This window comes from Phragmites australis, chromosome 2 (genome assembly GCF_958298935.1).
Source record: "Phragmites australis chromosome 2, lpPhrAust1.1, whole genome shotgun sequence".
In the NCBI taxonomy this organism is placed as follows: domain Eukaryota; kingdom Viridiplantae; phylum Streptophyta; class Magnoliopsida; order Poales; family Poaceae; genus Phragmites; species Phragmites australis.
In genome coordinates this window covers 41954692-41964885 of record NC_084922.1, presented here as the reverse complement: position 1 = coordinate 41964885, position 10194 = coordinate 41954692, and the positions used below count along the sequence as shown (strand labels likewise).

Here is a 10194-nt window from a genome sequence, read left to right as displayed (position 1 = left end):
CATCGGATTCCATCCGACTACCAGACTCACTAGATACCCCATATCCGGCTACCGACTCATCGGGAGTACCACCACCCGACTACCCAAAACCAACCCTTAAGGTTCCCATCTAATCCTGAAGAAGTCCAAGCCGCTCTTGACCGTGAGCACGGCTGATCGATCAGTTTATTTACTCTGCAGAGTTTGCACACTTTACCCACGAGTCGTGATTCCCTTTTTGCCTTACACTTCCGGGGTGTATGGCCGGGGTCTCACTACAAGGCTGTTACAAAGTATCTCCACATCTATAAGCACCCACTGAGGTTTCACCGCTAACAGGGATTCCATCCACTGCAGAGACCCCCCTCTTGTGCCACTGAACCAACTATTGGTGCGTACAGGATGTGAATAACACTAATTACTTAGTCAGGCCGTACCCATATAGGCCTCATGGTTGTGCTGTTTTGCCAGGTTACAGGCTCCAAGAACCGGTCCTTAGGATCCCACACAAGAACGTACACAAACCCTGCTGTGTAGCTCCACCACAAACTAGCCATCCAGTTGAGATCCCTAAGTTCAAGTGACTACAAGATTATCATTTCTCCCAAGTACTTGTTTCATAGTTATTAATCAAATTTCATAATAATTCTAATCCCTGACTGCACTAGCATTACTCCCTTTTACATGACCCAAAACCCCAAAAGAGGCTACAAGGAATGGCCACACAAATTCTAGTAAACCCTATTCATGGGATTTCAAAATTAGACAAGCATGCAACTAAGGAAAAGTAAACTATAATGATCTATGGTGAAATCAAGGTGATCTAGGACACTTGCCTTCGTAGGTTGGCTGCTCAGAATCTTCAAAAACTTGATTCTGAATGCTAACACTCTGCTCTCCTCCTAGAGTCGAAGCACACACCGAAAAGAAATAACAAAACAGCTAAATACATCACACTAAACAGGAGAAACTAACTCTAAAAAGGCTATAAAAGGAAAGTACACGCTGCTACGATCTCGGGAGCGCAAAAATCACCTAAATCGGAGTTCGTATGGAAAAGTTACACTAAATCTACTCTACAGGGGCTTTTCTGAAAGATTACATGGACTAAATTGTAAAAATAGAAAGTTCTAGGGGCTTATGTGCAAAGTTCAGGGACCTAAACATAATTATCCTAAAATCCAGGGGCCTAATTGCAATTATCCTAAAGTCCAGGGCCTAATTGCAATTTTTCAGAACTATCTAAGGGCCTTTATGTAAAAATAGTGAAGCCTAGGGGTTTATTTGTAAATTTCCCTAATTTCAGAGAATAGGTGGAATTATTTTTATACTGAAAATCCTAATTAATGCGCAAGGCTGACGTCACTGGCTGACTGGGCATCCAGGGCTGACTTGGCTCTGCCACGCAGGACAGGAATACCCACGCTGACGTGTCTTGACTGCTGACTGGATTAAAGAGGACACGTGGCGGCTTTCTACTGGTCTACGAAAGGGTATTCTGCGATCTAATCAAGAGCGTTCAACGAAGATCCGACAGCTGAGGTTGATTGGGGGGGGGGGGAACAGGCCGGCGGCGATCAGCAATCGGAGGCGCCGCCTCGGACTTCGCAGGAAGTTCGCCGGAGACACGCAAACTAACGCTGCCGGCCGCCAAACTCTTCGGGAAAAGGTGCAACCGAACGGGGAGGGCACGGGGAAACTCACCGAAGGCTTGTCGACGGCTGGGGAGGTCTTGGCGGCGGTCGGCGACGACAACGGCGAACGGCGGCGCTCGGAAATCGACGGGGACCCGGCTGCGACGGCGGAGAGGCGAAATCGGCGGGCGCGGAAGCTTCCTGGGAGACCAGCGGTGCCGGAGAGGAGGTTAGTCGACCGCGGGGGATCTTCGGGCGCTGCTAGCGACGGAGGAGGGCGGCGGCGCTTACCGGCGAGCGGAGAGAACTCGGTTCCGATGGCGGAGGCACTTCGGCGAGTAGCAAAACGGGTTCCTCGAGCCTCAGCGAAGATGGTGGCGAGCTCGGACGCGGAGGAGAAGGCTTGACGCGGCGGAATTGCTCGGCGACGGCGGCGGCGGAGCTGCTCGGGCTTTCTCGGTGCGTGCGCAGGATGGGAACGGAACGGCGGCTGCTGCGGCTAAATAGGCGAGGGCGGGCGCGGGTGGTTGCGCAGGAGCAGCGCGTAGGGCGGGCGGCGCGGCGGATTCCGAGCGGCGGTTGCGGGATTAGCTCGGATTCGGCGCGGGCTGTTGCGGAGCGCGGCGGGGACGACGGTGCTGACGGCGAGTCCCTCTGGTCAGCGGCGCGCGCGGTGGGCTGGGCCGGAAACAGATGGAGGCTAGGCTGGGCCGAGCGGCAATTTAAACGGGCGGAAGTTTGGGCTGGGCCGGAGTAATTTAAGTGGGCGTCACAGATTCTCTCTCATTTTCCTTTATGAATCTCTTCGAAGGAAGCTGTTGAAGATAAGAGAAAATAAAGTGAATGAGAACGAGGAGAGAAATCAGAAAAAGAACGAAATGAAGAGAATATAGATATGGATGGTCCTAGCCCCAATAGCTTCCCTTCAGTGGAAATATTCTCGTTGTGAAGGGATTTTCGTTCCCTTTAGCGCTCCCACGATTTTCCTTCACAGTTCCCTTCACAACGGGATTCTCAGAGTCATTCCCTTCAGAACGAGATTTTCTCTCATTTCTCTTCACGATTCCCCTCGAAGTAAAACTGTTGGAGATGAGAGAAAATAAAGAGAACGAAATGAAGGGAATATGGTTGAAGATGGATATGAAGGGTATAATGTTGCATCGGGCGGCAGGAGAGCTTGCACACGCCGCTGGGCACCGGTAGCCGGCTGTTACAAGTGGCGAACACGGGCAAGCCACGCTGGCCGGGCAAAGCAGACGAAGCCTAAATCCAGCCTCTCCGTTGCCGTAGGCAGCACCCTGCTCCTTGTATGGTCCTGATCATTGTTGTATCGACCGAGTGATGTCTTCTTGATACAATCGCACTTGTTCAGCTGATCGCCTAGATACAGATATGGCGGCATATCCTGTGTTTCATTTGAGCTCGAGCATGGAATATTTCGATTCTGGATTATTTTTTTAAAGAAATAATGCAATATTTTTCATACAAAACATGTGATCATCAACTGGATAGCAAGTATTCAGAAGTTTCGTAAAAAAAAAAGAGTATTCTTCATACAAGGAAACTATGTCATAACAGGACGCTGAGAAAGTATCTTCTACCAAATTTGGAGAAGAAATGAAGTAGGGCCTTAACACAATACAAGCTGATGTGGCGTGGTTGGCGAGGAGATCGCAAGGGCGACTAGAGGAGAAGATGAGATTGAGTGTTGGAATGCAGATGATATCGAGGGTTGGAATGCAGATGATATCGAGGGTTGGAATGCAGATGATATCGAGGGAAGGTCGACGAAGAACTGTCTCCTTCATCATGCCGGGATGTCAGCTCTTGTCGACGTAAGGAGTTTATTCTTTTTTCATGACCCAATCATGCACACCTTCGACAGCCTTTATAGTCCAGGTGCTGGCCTCCCTAACGGAGGATCACAACCAACTAACAAAGGGTCACAACCATCTAACAAAGGAAATCTATCTATTACATGAACTTAAGCAAATCCTAACTTATCACCTTGCGTGTGTGCATGTTGTTGCGTCCTGATACTGCCGGTTCAGCCACTTTGATTCACCACAGTCATCGGGAACGACACAACGGCAACGGCCTAGCCGTTGCCGCCATCTTTTTTTCCGCCACGATTTCGATCGGCTGTAGGGATGAATGGAGGGCCCTGAGCCGTATTAAGTTGCGCAAGGGTGTAGAGAAGCTGTGGATGTAACGAATCGAAGGGGAACTCACTGTCATAGACGCGGCGGTGGAGCTCTGGTTCTCGGTGGCCGGACATTGGGAAGAAAGCGACGCAATATGAGACTATGAGCTTGGCTGTGGAATGGAGGGGGAAGCAACGGGTACTGGCGGAGGAATGAGCGTCCTCGACCTTGGAGGTGGTCGGTCGATGGCCCACGATGGAGCTCTGGTTCCCGGTGGCAGGACGTTGGGAAGAACGACGACGTAGTACTAGCTCGGCAGCGGAATGGAGGGGGAAACGGCAGGGACCGACATAGGAGTGAGCGAAGGACCTTGGAGGTAGCTGGTCGACGGTGGATTCATTCAGCTATCGCGGCGCGTCGGTTGCCAGTGCCGGGGGCATGGTTCACAAAATCGTATGTAACCGTTCGGTTATCGCAGTTACTTTTGATTCAGTCTGCACCGTGTTTACAAATGGACTGGTTTTTGTTAAATTCAAAATTCAAAAAATTAAAAATTTGATAAAATTCGATCGGGTTCTATCGTATTCCATCGAATTACTGTGTGGTTACCGTGTTTTTCATGGTAATCGCGGGACCAGTTTTCGGAGATCAAACACATTTGTAAACCTTACCATGGGGAGGTGAGGAAGATGGGGATTGGAGGCATGGTCAAAACTTAGTGCAAATAAATTGACAAGGGAATGAAAAATATTATTTTTACAACTATAATAAGACAATTTAACATTTGTTTATTGCAATTCAACTGTAATGGGTAACTTTTGGCCTTCATCCCCCAGTAGTGTATCCAATTTGTTTGTATCTTGGCTAAATGGGTTAGGGAAGGGGCTTAAGAGATAAATTTTTGTTGGAGTCGCTGCCATTTGTTGTGCGATGTGACTTAGCCGGAATGATGTGGTATCTGACAAGACAAAGATACACTCTTCGATGCAGATTATCTACAAGAGTACGCATTGGATCCGATTTTGATCATTGCTTTAAAAGAAGGAGGACCGTGCAACAATACAATCGGCATGTCGTCGATTGGAGACTACTGTAGGAACGAGATTGACGACTAAAGGAGAGTGAATAGACGCCTCAACAAATTTCTTGCGAAATCGATGGCCTTCTCCTATTTGAATCACTCAACGCACCTCAAAACTCAAGCGGAAGCAAAAATAGAGTGAAGTTTTAACAAGAGAAAATCGATGCAACACGACTCCACAGATGATATTTGAACTATAGGTTCTATTTAAGATCAATCTATGTGTCTTAGCACTCGAAAAATCACAACTTGCAAAGAAACAAGAAAAGATGAACACCGAGTAACGAAACTCTCCAAGTTGATTATCTAGAGGTAAGGGAATTTAAAACCCCATCACATAAGCATGTGTATACAAATTTTATGCCTCTAGCTATAAGAAAAATGACCTCACAAGGTGCTGAAATTTTAGCCAAAAAATCAAAATGTAATCAAAAGGGGGAAACCGAAAAACTTGCAAACTTGCAAGGGAACCAATAGATGAAACTAGAAGAAGGGGAATTCAAGCATATGTAAAAATATAAATTTTATTACTCAAAGAGATCAGCCCTATTTTAAACAGATTAGAAAGATTTATCTATCAAAACTCTCACCTATTACGTAGGTTAAACATTCATCATTCTCTTCTCTAAAATCCTAATTCTAAGCTCTCAAATGGGTGGTACAAGGGGGTTTAAATGGCTGGATTAAACTCTCTTATAGTCCTATCTCTCTGTTTACAGACTAAAAAATTTGACCCCTAAGTTTTCTAGTTTTTTTTTTCCAAATACCCCTCTTTTGTAGTACACTCCTACGTACCACCGAGAGTATTTTGGTCCATTTTTTCTCCATTCATCTGACGCTTACGGCGTCTTCACGACTTAGCTTCGCCTTGATGAAAGCTTCGCGATGGTACCACGTACTCTTCCAGTCTTCCCACGGTTTTGAGACCAAACCGCGAAACCGCTTGAAAGCTTCTTAAAGCGTGACTCATCGCTTTGCTTATACCTTAAGCAAGCACTTTGATATCGATATGTGTACTCCATCATACGATCCTGACCGCCAGCAAGTCTCTCCCGCCCCCGATTCTTCGGACCGCCTTGTCATTTGTATCGACATCTTCTTTGCTTGACTATATCAACACGCCATCTCCATCCGCTTTCCATACTTTGCTTGACCTCTACGTGTTCAACTAGAATCACCCTTGACTCTGCCCGACCTCCTTGATCGTTCGACACCAATCACTCCGCTTGGCCCTGATCATCTCACCGTCGATTGTCAAGTTGCATCCATCACCTGCACACCATGAGACAAGCAAACACGTATCTCCAACTCTAATTTCAATTAGTCTATAATCAATATGCTCAAATAAAATCTCAAATCAATTCAAATCACGTCAAAGCTCATGCAAAACCCAAGATCATCAAACCAAATAAATATCAATATCAATCACTCATCACAAGTAAACTAAGACACATTTCAACTTAATTTCTCAACTACAAACAGGGTATCTTTGCAAAATTTAGGTGGAGGTTTAGCAATAAATTAAGTGTTTAAAATAAACATGAGCTATTTGTTGAGTATACAACATAGTCAGAATGTTTGTAAAAAGTAGCCAAATTCACGTTATGATATAGAGACTAGAATATTTTTATTTGCTTGATAAAATAAAACTCCCTTTATTAAAAAAAAAACAGTAGGCGCCGTGAGGTTTTGCACAAGGCAGCTGCTCCCGCACCCGCAGCTGCGCTGCTCGGTTGGATCTCGATCGTTTAATACGTCTGTGCAAGATGGAGCTGCAACTCGCGCACCCACACCCGATTACAAAATTTGGCTGATTTTTTTGGCCGGTAGGGTTTTTTACTAGCCCCAGCCGGTTGAACTGCTATAGTCTACACAGCTGTGGGCAAATTTGAAACGCAAACAATACGGTACAAAGAAGACCTGCGGTGCAATGGCCATCAGCGTTGCTTTCTTCGAAGGAAAAAAAATAAAACTCAAGGTTGCTTTCCATCATGGTAGGTCGTCTAATGAGGCGCATAAAGATCTACTGTTGTGTTTAACATACTGGATTGCACTTCTTTTTCATACTCAGACAAAAGTGTATATATGTTAGCCCTTCTATGACTGCACGCATGCATATAAAGTGACAATAAAGGAGTCACATAATCACACTTACAACTTACCAGCGTAAGCTGATTATAACCTACAGTTGTATCGAAAACAATCTGTTCATCATCACTGTGTACATTTAACCTCTCCTCTCCAATAAGCTATGAACAGCAATGCCATCATAGTAACTCGATAGAAAATCGTTCTTCACTCCACTTTCCAAGCCTCAAAAACCAGTAGTTGGCCTTGTCAGAGTACCTCATATAAGCAACTCACCTCAAAAGGCCTGATGTTGCCAAAAATTGATCACCCAAACCAACTATCTCACAAATTGAACTTACTGCGATCATACTTGAAATGAGTCCACTATGGCCTTCAGAACCTTCTGCGACGACGACCACTGCTTGTCGTTGGCGCTTGCGACGAACAGCACCACCGTGTTCCCCTTGGCGGTGGCCTTTGCTAGATTGTGAGAACCGGTCAGTGCCAGTGGAGTCTCCAGCACGTAGCTGTAGTACTGCATCACAAGAACCATGACCGCGCATAAGCGACTATCTTTTTCAGCAACATGTTCTAATTAACTCAAGAAAGATTTGCAATTACAGTTTGCCCGTCGATTTTTTTGACGTTGGTGTCGATAAGCTCGTCGGAGTCGAAGGTGTTCCCTGTGACGAATGGCCCCAGGGAGGCGATCAGCCTCTCGGGGCTGCCGATGTCCTCAATCGTGGCGTTGGGCTTGTTGGTCAGGCGGATCAGCGGCGAGGCCACCACCTGCACCTTGCCCTGCTTCTCGTCCTCGAACTTCACCTCCACCCACGGCTCGGCGCACTTGGGCTGGCAGTAGTTCCCGGACAGGATGTTGGCCACGCGCGTCTGCTTCCAGCTGGGCGGCAGGATGAACTCGTATGGTTGCACATTGCCTGGAATTGGTACAAATGAGCTCAATCGATGAACTGATGCAGGGACAGATGAGAAAGTATGGCAAGAACTGAGACATCACCGGCGCGGAGGGCAGGGGTGTCCTTGGGGGTGGCCTGGAAGAAGACGAAACCCGGGTTGGACGGCGCCGGCAGCAGGTACGTGCCGACCTCGACCTCGCGCGCCTTGGCGGGCAGCGGCGCCCTCGAGAGCAGCGCGCTCAGCGCCGCCCCTAGCACCAGCTCCCTCCTGTGGCTGGCAACCGCGACGAGAGGCGCCGACCGAGGGACGGCGTTGTCAGTCGACGGCACAGCGTGCGGAGCAGGAAGAGAGCGCGAACCCGGGGCGGGCAGCCGGAGCGAGGGGAACAGCGGGGAGAACACAGAAGAGGCCATGGGGGGGGGGGGGGGGGGGAACGCACGGCCTCGCGTGTGGTTCGCGCGGGAGGAGCGTCTTAGCCAGACGAGCACGATATTTTCGCTTCGTTCGCGTGAGCCGTTTTGCTGTGGCTTGTGGCTTGTGAGAGGAACGGAAGTCCAGGAGGACGTGCGTCCGCGCGGCTCGGCAGCGTCATCTTGTCAGGTGGCTGCGGATAAGATAAAGGGGCCGCGCGCGGGAGAGGTGTGCGGTCGAGCGGCAGTAGCGCGAATCAAGCATGGCTCCGGCAGCCCTGGCTGCTCTGGTCGCTTCCATCTCCCCCCACTCGGCCAGGAGGGCCACCACGGCAGCTGCGTTCGCCCCCGGCGGCGGCGTCCGCTCTGGCACGAGAACCTGCCTGGCTCCTTGCCACTCTGGTACGTACGTTTCACTGTCTGCTCCTCATTTTCTCGCGTTAATTAGCTAGCTGATCGGAGCGGTCGCCGACCTCCCAAACTTCCTTTACAACTATGTAATCCTGCTCTGTTATCTCTCTGTTCTCCAAAGCAAAAAATTTGTTGCCGCCGAACGAGCTGCGCGGATCGGGGAGGCAGAGGCGGCGTTTCGGGCTAAGAAGCAGTACCTCGTCGCCATCAGAGAGCAGCCCGAATGATCCGCAGCCCACGGAACAAGAGAAGGTAATTCACGTGCTCAAACCTCAAGCGATGCACCCCTCAAACTGTGAGAACACGCGCACGCGTTACCAAGCCCACAGCTAACTAAGCAGGCGTACGCGTTCGTTGCAGGCGCCGTTCGGGTACACGAGGAAAGACGTGCTGCTGATCGGCGTCGGCGTCACCGCCTTCGGCGTCGGCCTCAAATACGGGCTCGAGGTGAAGTGTCGCCACTTTTTTTTTTTGCCACCCCCCCCCCCCTTGTTCGTTCGTAGCTGTTCGTTTAGCACTCACGCTCGGCCTTGACGAAAACGTTATGCACGCGCAGCTCCTCGGAGTCGACCCCTTGCAGGCCGGCAACGTCGTGCAGCTGCTGGTGGTGCTGGGGATGACGGTGGGGTGGATCTCCACCTACATGTTCCGGGTGGCCAACAAGGACATGACCTACGCGCATCAGCTCAGGGACTACGAGAAGCAAGTCATGGAGGTGAGGGCTTTCTTGGCAAGATCTGTGTGTGATAGTTGCTTGCGGCTTCTGAGTTTTCACATCTGCTAGCACATATCGAAACTGATCACTGTTGGCCTGTTGCTTCTGTTACAGAAACGACTGGAGAGCTTGTCAGAGGCTGAACTGCAAGCTTTGCTCGAGCAAGTGGAAGAAGAGAAGCAGCGCCTGCCGCCGATCCCGGATGAGCCTAATGCTATTACCTTCAACAAGAAATGAGGAATAGGCAACTGATCATAAAGCTGGACACCGTTCTTCTACCTGTTTATAGGATAGCTCCAGACCTCCAGTGCTAGCTGTCTTTCATATAGTTATGTACAAGTAAATTAAACCAACTATTGCTGACAGATTTGAAATCATCCATCATTGTCATCATGGGGGATGTGGAGAACAGGAATGATCGAGTATATACAGAACGTTGTTGTTACCGTCGCTATGCTAGCATTTGGTCGGCCTTTAACATGACCAGTTGGATTCATTTGCTTGCGTTGTGATCGAGATTGCTCAATCAAGGCAGACAAAAGGCTAAATCAGAACTCTTATGCCAGACACAACAGAAGTTGCAAAGCAAAATTTATTCTAAAATAAAACTGCCGTGCTTTTAGACAACACTCCGTTCATAGAGTTGAAGTGTGAATATCTAATTTTTAATTCTCTTTTTTCAAATGATAAATATCAAATTTTCCATGGACGAAAAGGGAGCTTAGTCCAAAAATCAAGAGGGCCAGGACTGGAGCTATATTGTGAGTACTTATGCCAGACACAGAGTAGAAATTACAAAGCAACATCTAATCTAAAATAAAAATGCCGTCTT

General features: G+C 48.5%; 2 protein-coding genes across 2 annotated transcripts; one reads left to right on the top strand and one right to left on the bottom strand.

Moving 5' to 3' along the window:
• Positions 1 to 6920: 6920 nt before the first annotated feature.
• On the bottom strand, positions 6921 to 8296 carry LOC133908951 (psbP domain-containing protein 6, chloroplastic-like). Its single transcript, XM_062351187.1, has 3 exons — positions 7927 to 8296; positions 7530 to 7846; positions 6921 to 7443 (listed from the first exon to the last, which is right to left on the bottom strand). The coding sequence occupies exons 1-3, from the start codon at positions 8237 to 8239 to the stop codon at positions 7273 to 7275; spliced, it is 801 nt and encodes a 266-aa protein (XP_062207171.1). The 5' UTR covers positions 8240 to 8296; the 3' UTR covers positions 6921 to 7272.
• An 88-nt stretch (positions 8297 to 8384) lies between these two features.
• On the top strand, positions 8385 to 9814 carry LOC133908952 (uncharacterized). The gene is made up of 5 exons (XM_062351188.1): positions 8385 to 8638; positions 8769 to 8899; positions 9008 to 9094; positions 9204 to 9362; positions 9477 to 9814. Exons 1-5 carry the CDS (start codon positions 8500 to 8502, stop codon positions 9597 to 9599), a joined length of 639 nt encoding a protein of 212 aa, XP_062207172.1. The 5' UTR covers positions 8385 to 8499; the 3' UTR covers positions 9600 to 9814.
• Positions 9815 to 10194: the final 380 nt, after the last annotated feature.

Excerpts from the sequence above, each read along its gene's own strand:
- LOC133908951 (XM_062351187.1), bottom strand. The coding sequence starts at position 8,239 with ATGGCCTCTTCTGTGTTCTCCCCGCTGTTCCCCTCGCTCCGGCTGCCC. Across the intron at positions 7,847-7,926 it reads CACCCCTGCCCTCCGCGCCG|GCAATGTGCAACCATACGAG; the intron begins GTGATGTCTCAG and ends TACCAATTCCAG. Across the intron at positions 7,444-7,529 it reads AAAAAATCGACGGGCAAACT|TACTACAGCTACGTGCTGGA; the intron begins GTAATTGCAAAT and ends CTTGTGATGCAG.
- LOC133908952 (XM_062351188.1), top strand. The coding sequence starts at position 8,500 with ATGGCTCCGGCAGCCCTGGCTGCTCTGGTCGCTTCCATCTCCCCCCAC. Across the intron at positions 8,639-8,768 it reads CCTGGCTCCTTGCCACTCTG|CAAAAAATTTGTTGCCGCCG; the intron begins GTACGTACGTTT and ends TGTTCTCCAAAG. Across the intron at positions 9,363-9,476 it reads ACGAGAAGCAAGTCATGGAG|AAACGACTGGAGAGCTTGTC; the intron begins GTGAGGGCTTTC and ends CTTCTGTTACAG.